At 46.3% G+C, this 25873-nt stretch overlaps 3 protein-coding genes and 1 long non-coding RNA gene across 6 annotated transcripts; 1 reads left to right on the forward strand and 3 right to left on the reverse strand.

Annotated features, from left to right (window-relative positions):
• Positions 1-1042: 1042 nt before the first annotated feature.
• Positions 1043-19786, reverse strand: LOC109940228 (uncharacterized). The gene is made up of 3 exons (XR_002262914.1): positions 19604-19786; positions 11536-11538; positions 1043-1053 (listed from the first exon to the last, which is right to left on the reverse strand). It is a non-coding gene; the product is annotated as an uncharacterized lncRNA (long non-coding RNA).
• LOC100286322 (uncharacterized) lies at positions 1379-3526 on the forward strand. 3 transcript variants are annotated; one of them, XM_008649769.3, is made up of 5 exons: positions 1379-1575; positions 2469-2576; positions 2766-2977; positions 3063-3116; positions 3220-3526. In XM_008649769.3, the coding sequence occupies exons 2-5, from the start codon at positions 2540-2542 to the stop codon at positions 3262-3264; spliced, it is 348 nt and encodes a 115-aa protein (XP_008647991.1). In that variant the 5' UTR covers positions 1379-1575; positions 2469-2539; the 3' UTR covers positions 3265-3526. The 3 variants fall into 3 exon arrangements, with proteins under 3 accessions (XP_008647991.1, XP_020394623.1, NP_001152681.1); XM_020539034.3 differs by having other exon boundaries at positions 1421-1740; NM_001159209.1 differs by lacking the exon at positions 1379-1575 and adding an exon at positions 1601-2245 and having other exon boundaries at positions 3220-3503.
• LOC100381659 (uncharacterized) lies at positions 4441-5375 on the reverse strand. The gene has a single exon (NM_001174474.1). It carries the CDS (start codon positions 5361-5363, stop codon positions 4707-4709), a length of 657 nt encoding a protein of 218 aa, NP_001167945.1. The 5' UTR covers positions 5364-5375; the 3' UTR covers positions 4441-4706.
• LOC541927 (globulin 3) lies at positions 16454-17368 on the reverse strand. Its single transcript, NM_001111590.1, has one exon. The coding sequence runs from the start codon at positions 17259-17261 to the stop codon at positions 16641-16643; it is 621 nt and encodes a 206-aa protein (NP_001105060.1). The 5' UTR covers positions 17262-17368; the 3' UTR covers positions 16454-16640.
• Positions 19787-25873: the final 6087 nt, after the last annotated feature.

Below are 25873 nucleotides of genomic sequence, written 5' to 3' on the forward strand. Positions count from 1 at the left end.
TTTCCATGAACTATGATAATCAGACTGTGATGATTAAGATAAATAGTTCTAAGAATAATACGAAGTCGACAATGCACATAAAGAGGTGTTTGAAATCTGTCAGGAAATTGAGAAACTTCGGAGTAATAGCGTTGGATTATGTTCATACGTCTAAAAACTAGCAGATCAATTCACTAAGGGCATATCACGTAGTGTGATAGATAGTGCATCAAGTGAGATGCGACTGAGACCCACCTAAAGTTTATCATAGTGGTAACATATTCTATGTGATTGGAGATCCCATAAATTAGAATGGTGAAACAAACTAGTGCTAGACTGAGAGGAAAGACCCTTAATAAGGTTCATTTCAGATGCATATCTTTTATACTGTAAGGTAGGTTGGTGTTTACAGCTTAATATGTTCCAAGTGGCTTTGTGAAGCAAAGATGTTGTCATATAAAACATCTTTAGAGGAACATACATACATGGGTTAACTGCTAGTCACAGTTTATGAGATCTGGATAGTCACATTCGTTGGCTCGTGACATTAAAGGCTCTGAACAGTCTCACGGTGACAAAACAACAGGCTAATGAATGGCGTAATTAGTTAATAAAATGATAAGCAAGTCACTCTTCCTTTGATCATTGTGCCATTGTAAAAAAAATTATCATCTCTCAGTAGAGAGAGTAATTAGTTCATTAGCTAGTTTAACTCAGCTAATAATTTGTTAGATGACTAATTATTGGCTGTAGGATTCTAAACAGAGCCTAAATAGCTGGAATAGCTCTAGCCCTCAATCCAAACTAATGATATCTATACTTATGCAACTCTAAATTTTTATTCTAAAAGTAATATTTCATTTTTGTCAACGAGATTCTCTACTCTATTCCACAATCTTTTGAAGCTATATTTACCTTAAATCTGTACTCTATACCAATAATCATATATTCTATTATTTATTTTTATCTCTCTCCTAAGGAGCATCCCTCTATGTCTGCATGGCCCCCGCCTCGGGTCCCAATCTCTTGCTCTGCTAGTAGCACAGAAGAAAACACTAGAAATGACTTGCTTGACTTAGAGTATCAGATAAACATCATGTTTACTTAACTTTAATTTGTATCGGTTTCTACTATTTTTATAATATTTTTGTCTCTATAGATACTACGTGCAACAGTATAATCAACCTAGTTTAATCCAGAGCGAAGGATTTTTTACTAAGTACGTGACTCCATATGCACAGCGTTCCTTTTATGGTTCCTCACTGGGCACAGCATAAACGAACCCTGTCCAATGTTTTCAGCGCGAACAAACAGAAATTCCATCAGCGAACAAACAACATACATGCGAGATGAAAATAAATAATAAAAAAAGCTCCGTCTCGATAGGCCGGCACGAATCGAGAGCCTCCATAGCCAGTTTTTTCCATCGGAACGGCGGTTCGCGCACCTAATTATATGCACCACACGCCTATAAAGCCAACCAACCCGTCGGAGGGGCGCAAGCCAGACAGAAGACAGCCCGTCAGCCCCTCTCGTTTTTCATCCGCCTTCGCCTCCAACCGCGTGCGCTCCACGCCTCCTCCAGGAAAGCGAGAGGTGAGCGCAGTCCCCTTTCCCCTCCTTCCAATTCAATTCGTCTTCTCGTTCGCAGCCCTAGGATTTGGGGGTCTGGAGGGGTTTGATCGTTTCTCGCCGTGAATCTGCTTTGGTGTAAACCAACGGATCTCGGATCGTAGTCTTCAGAAGATCCCGGATTTTGCGGTTTGGCCCCTCCTGGATTCAATTCGTCGTATCGTTCGCAGCCCTAGGATTTGGGGATCTGGAGGGGTTTGATCGTTTCTCGCCGCGAATCTGCTCTGGTGTAAACCAACGGATCTCGGGTCGTAGTCTTCAGAAGGTCCCGGATTTTGCGGTTTGGCCCCTCCTGGATTCAATTCGTCGTATCGTTCGCAGCCCTAGGATTTGGGGATCTGGAGGGGTTTGATCCTTTCTCGCCGCGAATCTGCTCTGGTATAACCAACGGATCTCGGGTCGTAGTCTTCAGAAGGTCCCGGATTTTGCGGTTTGGTGGTTCTTGCTCTATGAATCAGAGGGATGGTTCTTCCCGGATTTATGCCTTGCGGCCACTCTGTCGAATCATGGGGTTTCGACCCGATTCGTAGGCGTGCTCCCTGTTTTGGATGGGAAGTAGGCGTGTTTGTAGTATTCGTGCTTCGATTCGTCAACGGAGATTAGAAGACCTGGGATGGGATTTGAGGAAATCTAGGTATCTGTCTAGCACGTTTCTAGATCTATTCTTCAGCTGTTATATGAGAGTAATTTTGGAACCCTGGTGGGGTATGTTTGACCGAGTATTCTGTAGATTATTGTCCGTGACTTGCTGGCTGTTACCGTCCTTATCTCTGCATCATCTATCTGTGCTAGTTTCTGCGTGCTTCTCAAATATTTCCGGCCTGTGTAGCATGTGACTGATAATATGATTTTGGCAGCTTCTGCATAAGAACAACAAATCAAAAGCTTGATCAGCTCGGTGCCTACAAAACCTCAACAACCAAGTTTCATGTCTGATCTCGACGTCCAGCTTCCATCTGCCTTTGGTATGGCTACTTCTCAATTCATGATGCCATGTTTTTTTTTATATTGTGGTTTTACATAATACATAGCATCTTCCAGCTTCCTGAAGAGTATTACTGAATAGATTGATAACATCATACACACGAAGTTCATCTTGAACATGCTTATTAGTGTTCTGTTTGCATCTGATGGTATGGCATCATCTTTGATAGATCCGTTTGCTGAGGCAAATGCTGAGGACTCTGGTGCTGGTCCTGGAACGAAGGATTATGTGCATGTGCGCATCCAGCAGCGCAACGGCAGAAAGAGTCTGACTACAGTCCAGGGTCTGAAGAAAGAGTTCAGCTATAACAAGATCCTCAAGGATCTGAAGAAGGAATTCTGCTGCAATGGTACTGTAGTTCAGGACCCAGAGCTAGGCCAGGTAAGATACGAGAACAATGCATTTCAAGCTTGTAAAAATGGTATCTGCCGGTTGGTGGATATACTGATCTGTTTGTCCGCTGCAGGTCATTCAGCTCCAAGGTGACCAGCGCAAGAATGTTGCTACTTTCCTAGTTCAGGTATTCAGAATCTTCAGACCTGGCCAGCTGAATACTGTTTTACCATACCGATAGATGTTCAATCTGTTAATACTGATCGTGCAATTATTACTTGTCTTGGTAGGCTGGGATTGCGAAGAAAGAGAACATCAAGATTCACGGGTTCTAAGGGACCTGTAAATGCTTGTGCCCTATATTGTGTGCCTCCACATATTGGGGAGCTTGAAGCATCGACAGTTACTAGTCATTGCTTACTTATATAAGAACATAAGTAGTATTTGCTATTGTCAAGTGTGCCTTGCTTGATGCAAGTTGTGTTTTCGTATCATTATTATTATGCACGGCCATCGTACGTGTATGGCTTGTATGGGTTATTGCCAACTTAATAAAAGCACACTCTGTTTGCCTATAAGCACTGATGTTTGCCTCGTCATGCACATGTTGAGTCGGGTTTTATTTGTATTATTGCCTCCTTGTATGTTGTGATCTAGCAGTGATTCATGCTGGGTCTTGAGGCGGCGTCTGGTTAGTCCGATGCCGTTTCAGATTCAGACCGGCTCGCGAGGAAGCTCCTGGGTGTCTGAGGTGCGCCGGCGTCGGCCGTCGGCTGCCTAGACGATAATGGGACGGATATTGGATATATTTCGATTGTATCTGAATCTAAGATAGATATTAATATTCGAATGAATAGAAATGGTAATAATAGATCACGCAAGGGCCGCCGCAGAACCATTCCTATGACGATCACGATGCAAATGTCTGTTCACAGTTTGTTTAAGCTCTTAACTAATTTTAATTATAAATAAATAAAATTATAGCCTGATTCGAATTTATTTGAGCTTTTAACTAATTTTAGTCTGATTTATAATTCAATCTAATTTTATAGCGTAAAGTATAGAGCCTATTATCACCCATGGCTATACCTGAGCTCGCTATTGGAGTGGTCGAGGTGCCAATTATTTTCGTCGGCTCGAGCAGCTCCGTGGCGAGTGTTCCTGAATCCTGATTATCAAATCAACAACGAACGGAGGCACATGTAGTCTGTAAAACCGCAAACTACAGTAACAGCATCCGTGCCCCAACACTGTGCGTGTTTAAGTGCCAATGAGCTAACCGTTGGAATTTACAGGATTCTAGATCTTAATAGATCATAGTTCAAACATCCATGAAATTGGTGGGCTATGCACGGATTAAAGTTAATGTTCCCCATATAGTACAGATTACAAAATGTTTCGTTCAAATTTCACCCGAAAGACACGGCGCGATATCGAGCGCTTTTTATACGATTTGAATTTGAAAGAAAGAGAAACCGCACAAAGGGACGCAAGAAGCTAATAGCACTATTGAGTAACGTCCGGGGAAAAAATAATATACCGTAAATAATACTGCTGTTACATTTGATTACACGGAGCATCGGAGGTCACTATTTTTCTAAGCGAGCTAAATGCTCTACAACTACAAGGGCAGCGAGCTATAACACTCGATGGAGGACCAATGCCGCATCAGATACCTCCCTCAACAGGCAAAGGTGTCCGCTTCAGATACCTCCCTCACCAGGCAAAGACCATGGTGTTCTTTCTGACGACGACTAGTATGAACGAGCATGCCATACTATATCATCTGTCCTAGCGCTTGGTGCAGCTGTACCTTACGTCCATTGGTCCTTGCGTTCACGAGTTTGGACTTCAGGCTGCGCTTTTGGGTGCCCTGGGGCTGGGGCCATTCGACGCGCCCTTTCATAGCACGGACCACATGAGGGTTCAGCAGGTCCGGACTCCATTCCCCAACACCCGGTGAGACTTGGCACGCCTCACCGTTCTTGAGATCAGGGGAAAGAGCGGCATCGGGCATCCTGCTGCTTGAGAGCCTACCATTCAGTAACTCGGAACCTGTTCTCCTCCCGCCGTCGCCGTTTGATGATCTCCACAGTCGGGCAAAAGACGACGCCTTCTTCGGGTGCCTCTCTCCAGCTGTCGAACAGATACCGGTGATGCCGCTACTTGATCTGCACTTCTCACAGTTATCTTCTTCCCAGTCGGTTCCACTTGCTGACGCGCCGTTTCCTCCACAGAAACCGTTTACCGATGGTTCGCTCCCATCGGGCGAATTGCTAGAGCCTTGCTCCTCTGCGTGGCTGACGGTCTCCCATCCACTGTCACCATCATCCTCGTCTCTGGCGCAAGGTCGAGTGGGATATCTCTTTGCTGTTTTCCCCAGAAAGATGTCAGTTTCAGGGCTCACTGTATGGATCTTTGTTGCACGGCTCATAGGAGTATCTCCATTGCACTGTCCAATTTCCTTCTCACTGACTTCTTCTCTCTGCCTGAGTTCCTCAAACACGGCAAAGATGTCCTCCGAAGGAGGCGGCGGTTTGTACGAGAACTCTTTGCCGTGGAGCTTCATTGAGCTAATTGCTTCCCTGAGCCTTTCACCATCTCTCGTTGTTTCCTTGTCTACACTGCTGCTTCGGTGGAAACTTAGGAAGGCCTCCAGGTTAGTCTGAAGCTCGCACAGCTGTGAGTACTTGCTGTCCAGTGTCAGCTTAGCATCAACAAGCTTCATCTGTACCCTCTCTTCACGCCAAACCTCTGCCATCTGTAGCATCTTCCTTTCTTCCTCCACCTCATCTCTTACCTTCATCGACTCTTTCTTCAAAGCTTCAACCTCAGCTTTGTCGTCCGCAATCTCCTTCGCTAACTCATCGCACACCTCCTCCATCAGTTCCCTGGCCTTCTTTTCCTTTTCATAGTCTTGAAGATATCGTTTTGCCAGTGACTTCAGCTCAGAGAACTCATCCATCAACTCCGAGTTCATGGCTTCGGCCCTTTGTCGATTCTTCCTCTCTCGGCTCAGATCCCCTTTAACAGCATCTAAGATGCTTCGGACCTTATCATGCTCCCTGCTCCTCCAGGAAGCCTTTTCCTCAGCGAGATTCTTCACCAAGTGGTCAAGCTTCTTCTTAGCAGATCGGCTCTCAGCTTCAAGCTCATGAATCCGGTTGCGGGCCTGCCTAAGCTCTTCTTTGAGTTGAGAGATTTCTTCGTCAGCAGCTGCTGCATGACGATCACAGAAATCGTAGTCAGCACCGCCAGATTTGTTCAGGGAACGACGGTCCCATTTTGTTGCTACTTCCATTTCAATTCTGGGTGATGGAGAATAATCTCCAACCTAATAATTTATCAAATAAGACTGGATCAGAACGGAAGGTGGCAATCAATACCAGAAATAATAATTTATGAAGGAGACATATACCTCACGAATGATGCCATTGCCAAGAGGCTTAGTTCCTGTCCTGCCCTCAAGGACCGCTTTGTAGTAATTGCAACGATCAGGAGTATGCAGATGCCTTGGGCTAGGCTGCAAAATTAATTCCCTGTTAGTTCACACCAAGAGTACTTAAGAAGTATGCTGTTGCAGAATTCACATGCAAAATGGAGTAGAACTTGTCAAAATCCGTCGACTGGGATGTCTTCGTTTCACAAAAAAGAGCGGCTAATATCTGGGGACCACACAGGCTACATCCTAACAACCACCCTGTAGATTGACACATGGAAATATGGGGATGTCACATCTTCAGGCCCAGTTGAAAGTGATATAGTCGAAAGAACCCAGAGCAGACTAGAATGATAAGGATCACCAATTGGACCAACTCAGAAGAACTTACTATAATCTAGCATGAAAGGCAACATGATTGGTCCGCGCAGATGGAGACTGCTCTTCCTCAAGAAGCTAAAATTTAAGTAGGTTGTAGTTCGGTGCTTGACATGGGAATATGTCGAGGTAAATTCATGAAAACCATGGAATTACGCAATCACAAAGTGCAAACAATGAGAGTTAATTTCAATTTTCAAGAGCTTATAGTTAACAAAACTGAGACGAAATTTGCAGAAGCAACAACCAATCCCTTGCTAGTGGATGAAAAACATTGCCAAGCTTGAGGAACATTCAGCTCTTTTTTTTCCAGAGAATCGTCCCACCTCCCCCCAACAACGACAAAAACCAAAGAAACGTACACTACACAAACGACCACAATTCACAAACCACGCCACTCGAAACTGCTTGTACGCGAAATCGCGAGCTCAGCAGCACAAAACACTCCCGAAACGAGCCCGCAATCGCGGACCCGCTGAGACCCTATAAGCCCAGTAAGCAGCAACGCGCACGGATCTCGAGTCGAGAACTGAACAGGCTCACCTCCAACCGTCGATGCGCTTTCCCGGGCTCCCGCGGCGGCGGATGCGCCCGCCACAGCGTCGCGGCGATCCTCCTCGCGGACGCGGCCGCGGCAGCGCCCGCGCCTGCCGCGGCCTTCCCGCGGGGCGCCACGGCGCCCCCTGGCCAACGGAGCGGCGGGGTGGCCGGCGGCGGCGCGCGCGTCGGGGCGGGGGCGCGGCGGGCGGAGGCGAGGGAGGGGCTCTGGACGCGCAGCCGGCGGCCGCGGCGGGGCCGCGAGGGCGACGCCTCGCGCGGCGGGGTGGCGGCGGCGGCGGCGGCCCGGCCCTGCGCCCTGGCCGGAGACCTCGCCGGCGGCGGCGGCGAGCGGCGGGGTCGCGCCATGTCGTCGGCCGCGGCTCACCACCGAGACGGCGGCGAGGGCAGTGGCATTGGTGCCGCGAACAGCGCGCGGACGGGTAGTGGGTGCCGCGCCGCGCGGGTAGGCGCGCGAGATCTACGAGTAGCAGTGGTGGTGGTGGCCCGGCGAGACGACTGGTAGTCTATAGTTGTAGGAGGCTGGAGAACATGGGCGTGGCCGCATAGGCACGGGAAAGAGAGCGAGTGGCGACGGGAAATATTTCGCTTTTTTTCGAACTTATTTTGGCATCAAGAATAACGAAATAGATTAGATAGCCAAAATACATTTATATTAATTAAAATTGAATAACAAAGATATTTTAGTATCTTCATTTTCCTCCGGTTCTGTATTCTTGCTACCAAACAAGCTCTTCTTATTTCTTCCTGCTATGATTTTTACATCTTGTGGATCATTAGGTTGTGGGAGGCGAGAGTCAAGGGGGAGGTTTTGGATTGGTTTTTGAGCTCGGGCTGGGTCTGGCCTTTTTGTGGGAGAAGCGATTGTTTATATAAACAAGAGTAATAGTCGATTGTTTATATATATATATATATTTATATATATATATATATATATATATATATATATATATATATATATATATATATATATATATATATATATATATTCTTGTGCAAGCATCTGCATTTGTTGCATGCCATCTGGCCATCGCCATGGAGTTATTTTTTTCGCATTAGCTTTACTTTTACATGTTTTTCTTTGCTGTGAAACAATGTATAATTTAGTGCTCGGGAGCGCATCCGGGCGACCGACGTGACGACGCTGACAAAGCAACCCCTCCAGGCTCCAGCCAGCCACGATCGGGGTCGGGGCTCCGGACCACGAGCCAACGCCCAACGAGCCGAAAAGCAGCCCGATAAAGCTAGCTGCACTGCACGCACCGCTGCCCGTCACGGAGTTCGTGGTGTGCCGGTGGCCGGTGCCCCCATTCAATAGCTAGCCGCTAGCGCCTAGCGACTAGCGGGTACCGGCCGGCGAGCTCGTCACATGAAAGTGAGGGGGCTAGGCTCTACCTCTACCTCTACCTCTACGTAAATTCTAGTATGTACACACCCACTGTTCCATAACCTCAGGATCGCAGAAGCTTGAGCTTGTGTAGGAGCTACTAGTCATTTTGTCCTTCGTATTCGTATAATAATATATATATGCGGGTGAATCGATCTACTTCCAGAGAAGCGTTGGTACTCGTCCCGAGGGTATGAGTTGGTACTTTTTTGGTACTAAACCAACGGAACACGGCAGGTACATAGTAATACGTTATTACAAGTACTCTCCGAATTTGAAGAGTTGGCGAAGCAAAAAAAAGTTTGAATTTTGAACGTCGTCTCAGCTGCATTGCATAAATAGGAGTAATTAATTAGCAAGTACTCATACATATACTGCCATGCACCTTGCTACCACAACAGCCTTGCTGCTTCGGTGTGCGCGTGTTTGCCGAAACGTGAGCGAGGTTCGTCTGTAAGTTTTCCCGCGTTTTATATATACAAAGAAAAAAGAAACTTTCGCGTGGTTCGAAATGGAGCTCCAAACCAAACCACACCGCGGCAGCGGCACTGCCTCCATGCCGGGGCGGGGCGGGGCGGCGGGACCGGAGGACAGGGTGCGAGCACGGCGGGGAACATCCGGACGTGGTGGCACTGGCGGCGCGCCATTGTTCGAGGCCGCCGCTTGGCCGCTTGTGCGTGCCTTATCCTCGTCTCTGTACGTACGCTTCTGGTTGGATGGCTAGATCGACACGAGCAGGCAGTGACCCACAACCACAGGGTCAAGCAGCAGAGCAACTTCTGTCCGTCTGCAGGTCGCAGATAGTAGTAGACTAGTACAGTACACTGTGATGCGGTGGTGGTGGCAGCAGTTTAACACTTTTGTCTACAAAAAAGGGAGGAGTATGGTTCGCGTGGATTTCAGGATATGCGCGATGCACAGCTGCACACACAGAGAGCTCCTCCGCGTTGTTTCGCACTGGAACGCGAGAGTGCGCGGCACGAACGACAGTAGAAGGCGCCCCCAACTTGTCATCAGATAAAAGAAGCTACTACGACTACGAGCAGTGGGGACTCATCAAGCCCTTTGCCCTTTGCCCTTTGGGGCGCTTCCTTTTGGAGTTGAGCCGCAAAGGCGGCCGGGAGACGATATGGAAAGCTGAAAGGGCAAACCCATACAATCATAGGTGTCCGTGGCACGTACGATCAAGCGTAATAGCAGCGCATCGCGGTGCTCTGCTGTCTGCTCCCAATTTGCACCACGAGCTAGCTCTAGCTTGTGGTTCGGTCAAGGGGAGCATCACGCGGCCATGTGTCATGTGCGGCACAGCCAGCCCCACCCACGGGATTATCCACCATCATCATTCTCACCACGAGCAGATCTAGACAAAACAACCATTAATTTTATCTCCATTAAATTATAAAATCATCAATTTAATTTATTTAAGTGCTAACAAACATACATTGTAACGAAGATTAATAAAATTTATTGGTGTCACAGGACACAAAAAAAGACAGGATCCGCCCCCGATTCTCCCTCACTAATAATAAGGTGGTCCTTGTTGCTGTTTTGTCCGGTGAGTTTCCGCTTGGTTAGGTTTCGATATCATGCATGCACGCGTGTTGTTTTTTTTTAATCTTGATTTGCATGAGATGATGGTACTACTGCCATTAGCCTGATCGCCGTAGGCATGATTAATTAACTTTAATGCAGAATTTATGTCACCTATACCTCATATTAGACCAAGTACAACAACAGGGTACTCCAAGTATAAGCCACAACTAAAACACAATATAATACAATGGACATATCTAAAACATGTGTCTCACTATATTCATTGGACCAATCAGAGGATTCAATAAATTAAATTCACCAATCAATTATTCCTCTATCTCGAGCATAGAGCTGAAACACAGTGTCTTCGTCAATATACGTGTTTTGAGTTTTTTTTACATTTACCTTCTTAGACACATTCGAAGACACAACTCAAGACATCCATTAGACATGCTCTTAGAGCAAGTGTAAACTGGATGTTGAGATAGAGGAGAAATAATAGGGAGAGAGAGAGAGGAGGGAAACTGACCATAAATTTACAGTCGATCTAGGGGGGGAAGAACAAAAAATAAGAAAACTATGAGAGACAAATAGACATATATTAATAATAAAGAGCTAACATAAGACGTCATCTTAAATGATTCGTATCTTAAAAGGTATCAAAAGAGTAAGTGCAAAAAAACATAAGGAACGTCATCTTGGTGATGAAACGTCTTTAGCACGATTTTCTAAGTCTAAGATACACTTTTACCCGTACAACCCACATAAATGAGTCGTGCCTTTAGGGTTTCTAGTGAATAAGATACCAGGTATACGTTAGGTTGTATAAACAAGTTTCTTAGGTGTATCTAGTGTTTGGAAAAACCACAACATGGTATCTAGGTTTTACATGTCCTTAGTAGGAACTAACGTGGCTAATCTCAAAGGTAGAGCAACTTATGAAATTAATGCAGAATTTAAGTCACTATTAGTCTATTAGGGCATGTACGGCCCTGAGTCTCTGGATCAGTTCTCCATGTATAAAAGACCGATAAGAGATTGTATGATACTACTCTAAGTCACTAGATCATAAATATAGTTAGATAATATATATAGAGCGAGTCGTGTAGACATGAACTCTCTGCGAATAGCTCGTCTCTTGTAACGTTTTTCATTTAGCTCCTTAAAAACACCTCAAGAGACCCCATATTAAATGGGTTGTACGTGCACTTACGACACCTCTAAGCACGTCAATATTAAGGCATGTACAACCACATTTAATACCCATCTTTTAAGGGGTCTCTAAAGGGTTAAATAAAAAAATTAAGAGACAATCTTTTCGCGAAGCCCTCCATGCATATTTTCTCTTAATTATTATATTTATAATCTGATTGATTTTAAAGACATCTCATGATATCATGTAATTTTTTAGTTGTATTTTGTGCTTAGAAAACCAATCAAGGGGCTATAAACTACGCATGCCCCCGATTTCGGAGGTTAGAGCGTGGTGTTGGATCTTTGTTAGGGGTAATCATATAGTTTTCTCTCTCTACCATCAATGAGTTTATTGTCACCGTACTGCTACTTCACATTCGTCGCTACCGCCACTTTTATGTGTAAAGTTTCAATGATGATATCATGTAGCGTAAATCGAGCTAGGAATTCGAAGATCGACGGTGGTAGGACCTGATAGGTTGTCTTTAGTGGATGGTATAAAATAAGGGAATTTGTAGGGTAGATTACTGTTTGTCAAGTGAAATTTAAAATAGTATATGAAATTAGAGATGTGACATGGGAGCTGCTGACTTGCTGAGATAGTATCATTGGGCCTCCCAATAAGCAAACCGCCCAAAGGAGGACAAGCTGGACTAGAAAGGCTAAATGATCAGATATTCAGATGGCTACAAGGGTGTGAGTTAGTGTCCAGCTATATCTATTTGTACTCATCTATCTGACGAGTAGATGTTTTTGTCCATTAACATACCTGCGAGTAAGGAAATCATCACATACCCATTTTCATATCAGGTAAAACTCATCTAGTATTCAGGTACCAATTGCCATCTCTATTTAGGCCTAGTGACAAGAAGCGGGGTTAGACACATCTCTTACCCCCTTTGTTTGTATTATTTTAACAGTTGTATCGAGAGAGGTTGTAAGTTCTGTGAGATCACACCAACTACTTTTATGGTGTGTTTGTCATCATATTTAAAGGGAACAAGGCCCACATTGTTTTGACCAGAAACTCAATAGAGGATAGGAGAAAACATGGAGCATATGAGAGAGGCCACAACCGGAGCAACACTTACACATGGAGAAGGACTAGGGCTATTCACAGTACTATCTGTCTGGGAGTTTGACCCTAGCGTGGGCATTTACTTATATAGGGGCTCCAATAAGGATTAAGGGGAAGTTTGTGCGTTTTTTGATACCTCGGTAAAATACTAACACGTTAACTAGAGTTTGTGCGCTTCTTGATATCTTTTGATATCTTTATGACAAGTTAGATTGGCTAATTCACTTCACCCCCTCTTATCACCACCGGATTTATCCCCAAGCTTTCTATCTAAAGAAATAGAGGAGACCAGTTAGATTACTATGTATGCAATCTATAGAGGAGTTCCTTTCTAACCACCTTCACATCGTTCTTCAAAACTTGGTTGGCCAAGGCATGAAAGCCTCCTTACGTTCTATGATGCACAAAGATGCGCCAACATGATTCAAGAAGGAAGCTAGACCATTATGTGAAGATTGACAATTGACTTCGGTGGACTGCGTTGAACAAGGCTGAATCCCCAACAAGGTATATACTATATGAAGAAGTCACTCTTATTGGCACCGTATGGTGTAGTTTTGTGGTGGTAGAATCAGAGGGAAAAAAAATCGTATTTTACTCTGTCCGATTCACCCTCTCTGATCATCTTCACTATCGACACATGTGCATTGGTGTAATGCTAAACAAGCTCTAGCCAACTAAAATTTTCAAAAAAAAAAAAATCTTTGAAGCTACGAAAATTTACCGATGGAAAAGAGCAACAGTGTGATGCAGCAGAGAGTAGGGGGGAAAACTTGAGTGGGCTTTGGATTTCGCCCATAGTTTTTGATCTGTCCATGCTAAACGCGGTATTCTACGACGTGCACATATTTCTTCTCACGTCCCCGCCTTCTCTTAATGCCCCTTCATATTTATTTGATCTCTTAATTAATTTTAATTTAAAAATAAATAAAAATAGAGTTGGATCCTAATCTAATTTGATTCTTAAATTTTATAATATAAAATATAGAGCCTATTACCACCTACTTGTGAGGCTACTCCTTGTCCTGGTCCTTGCCGGAGTTAGTTACGTTTGTCCATGAATTTCATCTCTGCAGAACGACCGCTTCTCTCTCTACCACGCGATCTCGAAAGAGAAATCACCTTGGATCCAAATATGCTCCCGTAACACTGTAATTCCTAAGACACACGTGTGGCAGGGTGGGTGTCGCTGATTCAACGGCAATGAGTAGTGGGAAAGCGGGGGGTTAAATTTCGCGGCCTGCTAGCTCGTCGCCGGCCGATTGAACGCTTCCGTCACATGTTCAGATACGTACGTTTGTGAAAATGCTCGCTTCTTCGCGAGAACGTCCTATCCAATTCAACGGAAGCCCGTGCCCTTTCGACTGCATGTCAGCAGTCAGCCAGTGTTCTAACAAGGTTCACATGCACACGGCGAGAGAGCTAGCTAGCTAGCTGCTGCTTCTTGCCGGCCGGCCAGTTCCGCATTTCGCCACCCTCCTCCTCGTGAAGAAAGGACTGCATATGCAACGTGCAACCTGAGGGACGACGAAGCAGCACACCTGCAGAGGAGAACGATTAACACGTTTCGTTTTGACTGTTAGCGCTTCTTGCTACAGCCTGAGCCCTGGACCCTGGACCAACCGGCGCATGCACCCATCAGTCTTGTCTGGCCGCTGCGTTGGGGACTTGGGGGTTCAGGCGAGAATGTGGGCGCGAGATGCATCGTACGCTACCGACTGCATGCCGTACCATTTCCTGCCTGCAATGTTCAATTCAGGCCTAAATCACATCGCCTACCATCAGTACGGCCGGGACCTTGAAATTCAGACACAGAGCCAATTCACTGTGCCGCCGCGGAGTTGCGGACGGAATCCGTAGCTCGCACGCAGCATGCATGGCATGGACCATGGAGACGCCCGCGCTGGCCGGGTTAGGCAGCTGGCAGCCTCCCTCTCTGACCTAACTAGCTAGCTAGCGTACGTGAGCGGCGCACGGGATTGCTCTGCTCCCTTTCACTCCTTCCGGACCCTGTGCCCGGCGCTGTCTCCAAGACGAGGACACTACTGTATATATACGCAACCCGCCCGCCCACGTACGTGCACGCTCCGTGAGTCTGTGTATACGTCCATCTACACATCTAGTTTCGCACGAAGGAACACAGCTAGCAGCCTCTTGTCTCTTCACTGAAGGAGCGAGCAAGCGAAGAGACCACCGACCGCCTTCTTCTCCTCTCCTCGGATCGGCGATGGGCAACTGCGCGTGCCACGCATCGTCGTCCCGGCACGGCGCCGAGCCGCCGGCGTGGGCAGAGCTGGGGCAGGAGAGGGAGAGGAGCGTCAAGGTGACGGTCAGGATCAGCAGGAACCGGCTGCAGAAGCTGATGGCGAGTGGCGTCGGCGGCGCCGAAGGGATGACGACGACGCTGGGGAGCGTGCTGGCGGAGATCGTGAGCGCCGGCGAGGTGGTAGTCGACGCCCGCCACCGACGGCGCGGCTGGGAGCCCGCGCTCGAGAGCATCCCGGAGACCATGGAGTCGTGACTCGTGACTGTGCATATATAGATGGATATAGCCATGCATACATATATAGCCCATATATATATAGGGGGTGAAACAACGAACATGTGGTATACACATTAACACATATTATTGTTCCTGTACGTGATGCAATATTCTAATTAACCATGTACCATGTATTTTTTTTACATATCTATATACAAGCGCACACTGCTGCATTATATACAGCCAACAACCGATGATCTGCCCATCAGTCTTTTCATGGCAATCAAAGTCGTTATATATAGAGGTATTTTCATGACAAAAGCATGAGATGCAATTGGCACAAAATTCATTAATTTATATTTAAAAAAACGCATATTGCTCTGTTGTCCAATTTTTTAAAACTTATTTAGACATGCATGGTTTAGAATGTTTTAGATTTTTTTTAGATTTCAATGGGTGCTTCCCCATCTTTATAGAATCTAAATATATTTTGAATCTTCTAGAGCTATTTTCACGCGGTCTATATATATATATATTCATTTGTGATTGTTCCTGTAAGATCATTCTTGGAATTGTACGTCATAAGCTCATAGACATCTTTTATGCTATAATTATATAAACATTTTAGGGCTTGTTCGATTATTTCCGTCTAGGTGGATTGTTTGAAATTAGGTGTAATTAAGGTAAATTTTGACTTATTATAAATTTAAACTAATGAATTCACGTCGAAACGAACGAGCCCTTAATTGGCCGGCGTGAACTCAGCCCAATTAAATTCGTTATGACGTCTCCCCCTGCGCTCGCGTCTCCCTTCAATCAGGCCTTGCATGCGTGCACAGCCCAAGGGCCACGATGGCCTTTGCTTTGAGCCATTGACGCCGCGCCCACCGTTCCAATCTTTTCTTTTTCTTGGGGAGAAAGGAAAGCGAAAACCGCGGTGCCGTACTGTTAATGACCAGCCCTCCGGCCGCCTACGCCGCCCCGGACCCGGAGGGCGGGCACCTCGGCTCGCTTGTTGCCCTCGTACGTCATGTGTATTTCAAACGCGAAGACCATCATAACAAAGGGAAAGATGAATGTCCCTGTATACTCAAACGCGAAGACCATATACGAAGACTAAAGTCACTTGTTCTTGTTCACCCTTGTTCAGCCATAAAAAACTTCATCAAAGCAGTCGCAGACTCAATACGAAGTTTTGGAACTTAGGCTATCTGTAGCAGTTATTTCTGTATATTCCATGTGAATTGGAGGTGATTATGATGTACTGATGTGGATTTTAATTTACTATAGATTTAAACCGACTCAAAACCACCTATTTCACGTGAATTTGTATCAAACCGAATAAGTCTTAAATGAGTCTTATCATTAGGGGTTCAAGACTTAAATACATTGAGTTAATTGTATGAATGATTTTATTAGACGTATCTAGTGTTTGGAAGATTAACATAATATCTAGTTTGTACATAAGCTCATTATGAAGAACCGGCGCCAGTACTATCTGGCAACATTCCCATATTTATTCCTCATAGTTATTATCATTATTGTAACGAACACGCGACAATATTGCGAGCCCACGTCAGAGCTACGTCATTCTGGATTTGCACGCGCACAGTACACATGCTGCGTCTTGCACCTCGCGCCGACTCGCTTTAACCATGGTAGCTAGTACTGGTCGCCGCCGGAGAAGATGCTGCACTCCTGGGGCTCCGACAGCCGGCACATCATCGGCAACCCCGCGGCGTACTCCCGGGCCTTCGTAAGCCTCACGCGGCCGATCCTTGGCCCGCCGCCGGTGGTGCCGGGACGACACGGTGGATACATCTGCCGCTGGCCACCCTGACCGTAGCCGTATCCCTCTCCTGGCCGGCTGCAGGGGTAGTAGTAGCCCCCCTGTCCTCCTCCTCCTCCCTGCGGCGGCGGCTGCTGCTGCCGCCCCCATGGCCACCAGCCTTTCTCCAGCGGCGGCATGGCCTCCTCGTAGCCCCTGACCATGCTCCGGATGGCGGCGCAGCGGCACTCGCGGCTCACGTCCTGGAGCTGCTGGCAGCACCGCATCCGGAGCCCGGTGCCCCACCGGAACGGGCCAACGCCGCCGCCGCCGCCGCCGCCGGTTAGCTGCCGGTCGAGGACCTGGCGGCACGCGTCGAGCGGGCTCTCCTGGACCTCCTGCCAGCACTGCAGGTCCCTGAGCCTCTGCCGCTCGACCTCGCCTTGGCAGACGGCCACGGCCACCAGGGCCGCGAAGCACAGCGCCGCCGCCGCCGCCGCGGCGATCTTAGCCATCTCTTCTCAGCGCGGATCACCCTCACAAATCTTTGTCTGTCGCCACTTGTTTGATGTGCTAGCTGCTAGTTACTGTGTTCTTTGGTGGTGATCGACGAGGGGGTTTTTTTATAGGGAGAAAGGCAGTTGAGGTGGGAAAACGCACACTGTTAATTGAAAAAGCTAGCTCGATGCCGGCCGGCAGGAAGGAAGTATGTGGCGATGATGATTTGGAGCTTTGTAGAACAGATTTTTGGAAAGACTTGTAAAGTCACTGTTCGTGTTGGTAATGTAACACTTCACGTTAACGACCCCTCACGTGGATAAAAATCTGGCATGGACGCGCGTCTAGCTGGGATGGCAAAGTGTGCTAGTACGTGCGCCTGTCTTTGTGTCTGTGTGGTTGATGGACGTATCTACAACTCAGCTATACATGGCTGCTTCACTGATAAGCATGCATGCATGGCTTCTACTACGTGCTGACGGACGCATGGATGTGCGTGATCTCTGTGTGTGTGTGTGTGTTTTTTTTGCGGTTGTTTGGAAATATGGAGATGCTGATGTCATGCGAAGGGTAAGTAGGACTGAAAAGTGTGGGCAAAGGCACTTTGTTTTGACAGAAGACGGCTTTTGGGTTTACTTAACAAAATTTCCGAAGGGTGCAACCGGACGAGCTAGAAAATCGTGCATCCCACACACTTCGGTCTCTCACGTTCACCAGTTGAAGACACACAAAAATATATCGAAATTTGTAACTTAACCCTTTGATAAGCTATGAATACAATCCATGACTTTCATAGTTTAAAATTTTCCAAACCCTTGGGTTATAATCCATAATGGATTTAACCGAATAAAAAATTCGATTAGACTTGGATTATTTTGAGGTATGGAGTGTGACATGGATTTAATTTCAATCCATACTAATCCAGAGCTAGATTGGTTTAAACGAACAACACCAAAATGGGTAGAAAACCATGAAAAACCCTATACAGGCGTACAACTTGCTTAACCATAACAGCAAACCAGTCAAACCAAGACGGCTGCACTGTCACTCAGATACATCGAGTATAGGGCTTACTCCGTCCATTATCAGAGTTATTTAAACCAGTTGCCACCAGCATCTACTCCAGATTTTTATGGTTCCATTAAAGCATCAAGATTCGATGCTGATGCTACATCTGCAGCAGCACCAGTGTTTAGGGCTTCATCCTTTCCAGGGATGAAAGATTAAAGAATATGCGCGGTAGGGACAGGCGGCCGGGTGCGGCGGCGGGGACGGACGCGGCGGGGACGGACGGCACGGCGGCAGCGGTTTTGAGCGAAAGAAACAGAGAATGAGCCCGCGCGGGGTGCCCACGGGCGTTTATAAACCTTTAATCCTCATCGGCCAGAGCATAGATCGACGGGAATAACCTAATTCCGTCGGCTTTTGTCAGAGCCGACGGGAGTTAAGTTAAGGCCCGTCGGCTGGCGCCCGTCGGCTGGCCTGTAGCCGACGGGAATCTTCAGAATTCCTATAGTGATTGCTCTTCACATACAACATAGCCATCATCAAAATTCATTCAGATTACAACAACGTGCAACTATAAGAAATATTTTTTTTTAAAAAAAAATCTACAACTACGCCAAGTCGCCAACTGCCAACCTCTACTAACTTAGGGCTACTTTGAAAACCTCAAATACCCTTCGGGATCGGAGGGGATTAAAGTGGAAATAAACTAATTTTATCTTCAATCCTCTTCGATCCCGAAGAAGATTTGAGTGTTCAAACTAGGCCTTACGGGTGTATATATATTTCACAAATTAATTCTTATAGGCTCTCTCGTCAGAAAAACTCTAGGAAGGGAAGATCAAGAAGTAAAGCTCAGAAATCAGAAAAGAAACATTTGCAAATTGGCCCTATACATGTGCATGCGGAGGCGACGTTGATGAAGATGCCCTCTGCTGCGCAACCTTCGCTGCTCATTCGTGCAAAACAGGCTTTGCAAATTGCAACATCAGTTGGTACTAGCTTGATCGCATCCATGAACATGATTCTCCTTTCATATGTAGTAGGGTTTTTTTAACCGGTACAGATTTCTTCAGCTCTTGTCTGGCACTCCTTCGATCAAGTCACTCCGAGCTGAAGCTCCAAAGCTGAACCGTGCCATGGAAGATCGACCCAGCAATAGGATTCGATCCGTCCACACACCGGTGACCGGTGTTTCTGCCCGGAGGCCGGAGCAAACCCCGGGCCAGTTGGGATCCAGCCGTCCAGGAGACCGGGTCTTGGCGCCCATCAACTTCGCTAAACAGGGATTGATACAGCTAGCACGCAGCCGCAGCCTCAAGCTGTCTAGGGGTGAGACGTCGATGAACTAGACTAAGGTAGTGTTTGGTTACTAGGGACTAATTTTTAGTCCCTTCATTTTATTCCACTTTAGTCTATAAATTGCAAAATATGAAAACTATAACTCTATTTTACTTTTCATATTTGACAATTTAGTGACTAAAATGGAATAAATTGGAGGGACTAAAAATTAGTCTCTAAAACCAAACACCCCCTAAAGAAGATGGACGGGGGACGATGGGGGAGGCGCTCGCGTCGAGCGCGAGGGTGGAGGCAGTTTGTGTGGGACTCTCCGCTCTCGGTGACACGATATGTGTCGGATGGGTGAGGACCCATGTGAAAGGGAAATGTGCCTTTGGGCCATTTCTAAGTATTTTGGTGATTGAGTGCCAACACAAGTGCTTAAATGTGAATCTATACCCATGGATGGACAAAGTGCAAATCAAGAGTAAAGGTATGTTTCTAAGCCTTAGTACATTGTTTTGAAGACTAATGTATTGTGTCTAAGTGCTTGAAACAGGAGAAATCAAGTCAGAGAAAAGTTGGCTGTGTACAGCCAAAAGGTTGTTCGGTCTGGAGCACCGGACTGTCCGGTGGTGCACCGGACAGTCTCCGGTGCGCCAGGCTGCCTCGAGCGAAGTGGCCGCTCTCGGGAATTCGCCGACGGCGTACGGCTATAATTCACCGAACTGTCCGGTGTGCACCGGACTGTCCGGTGAGCCAACGGTCGGCCGCGCGATCTGCGCGGGACACGTGGCCGAGCCAACGGCTAGAAGGGGGCACCGGACTGTCCGGTGTGCACCGGACATGTCCGGTGCGCCAACGGCTCCAAGTCTGCCAACGGTCGGCTTCGCTATTTAAGGAAGGAAATCGGGCACCGGACAGTGTCCGGTGCACACCGGACTGTCCGGTGCGCCCGATGACAGAAGGCAACATCAGCCTTCCAGAATTGCTCTCAACGGCTCCTAGCTGCCTTGGGGCTATAAAAGGGACCCCTAGGCGCATGGAGGAGTACACCAAGCAACCTTAGAGCATTCTTGATCATCCACACTCAGTCTTTGCGCATTCATTTGTCATTCTCAGTGATTCGAGCTCCGTTCTAGTGAGAACTTTGAGATAGTCTTTTGAGCTCGATTCTTGGCCGTGTGTGTGCGCATTTTGCTGTGGATTTGTGTGTGTTGCTTCTCTTCCTTACTCCATGATTCTTTGTGAACATCAAAAGTGTAAGGGCGAGAGGCTCCAAGTTGTGGAGATTCCTCGCGAACGGGATAAGAAAAGAAAAGCATAACACTGTGGTATTCAAGTTGATCATTGGATCACTTGAGAGGAGTTGAGTGCAACTCTCGTCCGTTGGGACGCCACAACGTGGAGTAGGCAAGTTTTGTACTTGGCCGAACCACGGGATAAATCACTGTGTCTTTTCTGTGTTGAATTCTTTGTGATTATTGTATTGTGCAAGACCTTCTCTCTAGCCACTTGGCGATTATTGCGCTAACACTTAACAAGTTTTTGTGGCTATAAGTTTAAGTTTCACAGGATCACCTATTCACCCCCCCTCTAGGTGCTCTCAATTGGTATCGGAGCCGTTCTCTTCACAAAGGGACTAACCGCCCGAAGAGATGGATCCTAAAGGGAAGGGAATCGTGATCAACGACAAGGAGAAGGAGTCCTTCGTCAACGAGCCAAGGGATGACAAGTCCAACGACTCGGGCTCGGGCCACAGACGCAAAGATGGGAAGAAGAAGAAGACAAGACGCATCAAGGAGATCGTCTACTACGACAGCGATGTGTCTACTTCCTCCCAAAAGGACGACGACCACAACGAATACGAGAGAAAGAAACCGGTCAATTCGAACTTTTCTTTTGATTACTCTCGTATTCCTCAAAGTACTAATGCTCATTTATTATCTATTCCACTTGGTAAACCTCCTCATTTTGATGGAGAGGACTACGAATTTTGGAGGCACAAAATGTGTAGTCACTTGTTCTCTCTCCATCCTAGCATATGGGAGATTGTAGAAAGTGGAATGCACTTTGATAGTACGGATAGTCCCATGTTTATTAATGAACAGATTCATAAAAATGCACAAGCTACTACTGTGTTGCTAGCCACCTTGTGCAGGGACGAGTACCATAAGGTGAGCGGCTTGGACAATGCCAAGCAGATCTGGGACACCCTCAAGATCTCTCATGAGGGGAATGATGTCACCTTGCTCACCAAAATGGAGTTGGTGGAGGGCGAGCTTGGACGGTTCGCGATGATAAGGGGCGAGGAGCCGACACAAACATACAACAGGCTCAAGACCCTTATCAACAAAATAAGGAGCTATGGGAGCACGCGATGGACGGACCACGACGTCGTCCGCCTAATGCTAAGGTCCTTTACCGTTCTTGATCCTCATTTGGTGAATAATATTCGTGAGAATCCCAGGTACACCAAAATGTCGCCCGAAGAAGTCCTTGGAAAATTCGTAAGTGGACGAATGATGATCAAGGAGGCGAGGTACGTGGACGACGCCTTGAATGGTCCGATCAACGAGCCGCAACCCCTTGCTCTCAAAGCAACACGAAGCAAGGAGGCACTACCTAGCAAGGTGGCACAGATTGAGGCGGCCAGACTTAATGATGAAGAGATGGCTCTCATCATCAAAAGATTCAAGACGGTGCTTAAAGATCGCAAGGGACAGCCAAGCAAGACCAAAGCCAAGGGGAAGCGCTCATGCTTCAAATGCGGTAAGCTGGGTCATTTTATTGCTAACTGTCCCGACAATGATAGTGATCAGGATCAAGGGAACAAGAGGGAGAAAAAGAAGAACTATAAGAAGGCAAAGGGCGAGGCTCATCTTGGCAAGGAGTGGGATTCGGACTGCACTTCGTCCGACTCCGACAATGAAGGACTCGCCGCCACCGCCTTCAACAAGTCATCCCTCTTCCCCAACGAGCGTCACACTTGCCTCATGGCAAGGGAAAAGAAAGTAAGCACTCATAATACTAGTACTTATGCTTCTTCAAGTGAGGATGAGTCTAGTGATGATGATGAGATAGATTACTCATGCTTATTCAAGGGATTAGATAGAACCAAGGTAGACAAAATTAATGAATTAATTGATGCCTTGAATGATAGGAATATACTTTTAGAAAAGCAAGAGGATTTGTTGTATGAAGAGCATGACAAATTTGTAGAGGCACAAAAATCCTATGCTTTAGAAGTTAAAAGAAATGAAATACTTTCTTGTGAACTATCTACGTGTCATGAAACCATTTCTACTTTACAAAGTGTTAACAATGATTTAAATGCTAAATTAGAAGTAGCAAATAAATCTAATTCTTGTGTAGAACATGTTATGATTTGCACTAGGTGTAAGGATTTTGATATTGATGCCTGTAATGGACACCTAGTTTCAATTTCGAGATTAAATGATGAAGTAGCTAGTCTTAATGCCCAACTTAAGACTAGCAAAAGTGATTTCGATAAGCTGAAATTTGCAAGGGATGCCTACACAATTGGTAGACACCCCTCAATTAAGGATGGTCTTGGCTTCAAGAGGGAAGTCAAGAACTTAACAAGCCATAAGGCTTCCATCTCCACAAAGGAGAAAGGGAAGGCCCCTATGGCAAGTAATGCTAAAAAGAACCATGCCTTCATGTACCATGATAGAAAATTTTCTAGAAATGTTCATGATGATAGGAGTTGTAATGCTTATAATGCTTTTGACTCTCATGCCATGTTTGCTTCTAGTTCTTCCTATATGCATGGTAGAAATGTGTTTAGGAGAAGTGCTATTCATCATGTGCCCAGAAAGAATATTATTCATGCTCCTAGGAAAGTAATGAATGAACCTTCTACAATTTATCGTGCTTTAAATGCTTCCTTTGCTATTTGTAGAAAGGATAGGAAAATAGTTGCTAGGAAGTTAGGGGCAAAATGCAAGGGAGACAAAACTTGCATTTGGGTCCCTAAGGATATTTGCACTAACCTTGTAGGACCCAACATGAGTTGGGTACCTAAGACCCAAGCCTAAATTTGCCTTGCAGGTTTATGCATCCGGGGGCTCAAGCTGGATTATTGACAGCGGATGCACAAACCACATGACGGGGGAGAAGAAGATGTTCACCTCCTACGTCAAGAATAAGGATTCCCAAGATTCAATAATATTCGGTGATGGGAATCAAGGCAAGGTAAAAGGGTTAGGTAAAATTGCAATCTCAAATGAGCACTCTATCTCTAATGTGTTTTTAGTAGAGTCTCTTGGATATAATTTGCTATCTGTTAGTCAACTATGCAATATGGGATATAATTGCCTTTTTACAAATGTAGATGTGTCTGTCTTTAGAAGAAGTGATGGTTCACTAGCCTTTAAGGGTGTATTAGACGGCAAGCTTTACTTAGTTGATTTTGCAAAAGAAGAGGCCGGTCTAGATGCATGCTTAATTGCTAAGACTAGCATGGGCTGGCTGTGGCATCGCCGCTTAGCACATGTGGGGATGAAGAACCTTCACAAGCTTCTAAAGGGAGAACACGTGATAGGGTTGACTAACGTACAATTCGAAAAAGACAGACCTTGTGCAGCTTGTCAGGCAGGTAAACAGGTGGGAGGCTCTCATCACACCAAAAATGTGATGACAACATCAAGACCCCTGGAGCTGCTACATATGGACCTCTTCGGACCCGTCGCCTATCTAAGCATAGGAGGAAGTAAGTATGGTTTAGTTATTGTTGATGACTTTTCCCGCTTCACTTGGGTGTTCTTTTTGCAGGATAAGTCTGAAACCCAAGGGACCCTCAAGCGCTTCCTCAGGAGAGCTCAAAATGAGTTTGAGCTCAAGGTGAAGAAGATAAGGAGCGACAACGGGTCCGAGTTCAAGAACCTTCAAGTGGAGGAGTTCCTTGAGGAGGAAGGGATCAAGCACGAGTTCTCCGCTCCCTACACACCACAGCAAAATGGTGTGGTAGAGAGGAAGAACAGGACGCTAATCGATATGGCGAGGACGATGCTTGGAGAATTCAAGACCCCCGAGCGTTTTTGGTCGGAAGCCGTGAACACGGCTTGCCACGCTATCAACAGGGTCTACCTTCATCGCCTCCTCAAGAAGACTTCGTATGAGCTACTAACCGGTAACAAACCCAATGTATCTTACTTACGTGTATTTGGGAGCAGGTGCTATATTCTAGTGAAGAAGGGTAGAAATTCTAAATTTGCTCCCAAAGCTGTAGAAGGGTTTTTGTTAGGTTATGACTCAAATACAAAGGCGTATAGAGTCTTCAACAAATCATCGGGTTTGGTTGAAATCTCTAGCGACGTTGTATTTGATGAGACTAATGGCTCTCCAAGAGAGCAAGTTGTTAATTATGATGATGTAGATGAAGAAGATGTTCCGACGACCGCTATACGAACCACGGGGATTGGAGAAGTGCGGCCACAGGAACAAGAGGAACGAGATCAACCTTCTTCCTCAACAACGGTGCATCCCCCAACTCAAGACGATGAACAGGTTCATCAAAAGGAGGCGTGTGATCAAGGGGGAGCACAAGATGATCACGTGATGGAGGAAGAAGCGCAACCGGCACCTCCAACCCAAGTTCGAGCGGTGATTCAAAGGGATCATCCCGTCGACCAAATTTTGGGTGACATTAGCAAGGGAGTAACTACTCGATCTCGATTAGTTAATTTTTGTGAGCATTACTCCTTTGTCTCTTCTATTGAGCCTTTCAGGGTAGAGGAGGCCTTGCTAGATCCGGATTGGGTATTGGCCATGCAAGAGGAACTCAACAACTTCAAGCGCAATGAAGTTTAGACACTGGTGCCTCGTCCCAAGCAAAATGTTGTGGGAACCAAGTGGGTGTTCCGCAACAAACAAGACGAGCACGGGGTGGTGACAAGGAACAAGGCTAGACTTGTGGCAAAAGGTTATGCCCAAGTCGCAGGTTTGGACTTTGAGGAGACTTTTGCTCCTGTGGCTAGGCTAGAATCAATTCGTATCTTGCTAGCATATGCTGCTCACCATTCTTTCAGGTTGTACCAAATGGATGTGAAGAGCGCTTTCCTCAACGGGCCGATCAAAGAGGAGGTGTACGTAGAGCAACCCCCTGGCTTCGAGGATGAACGATACCCCGACCATGTGTGTAAGCTCTCTAAGGCGCTCTATGGACTTAAGCAAGCCCCAAGAGCATGGTATGAATGCCTTAGAGACTTTTTAATTGCTAATGCTTTCAAGGTTGGGAAAGCCGATCCAACTCTTTTTACTAAGACTTGCAATGGTGATCTTTTTGTGTGCCAAATTTATGTCGATGACATAATATTTG

This window comes from Zea mays, chromosome 6 (genome assembly GCF_902167145.1).
Source record: "Zea mays cultivar B73 chromosome 6, Zm-B73-REFERENCE-NAM-5.0, whole genome shotgun sequence".
In the NCBI taxonomy this organism is placed as follows: Eukaryota; Viridiplantae; Streptophyta; class Magnoliopsida; order Poales; family Poaceae; genus Zea; species Zea mays.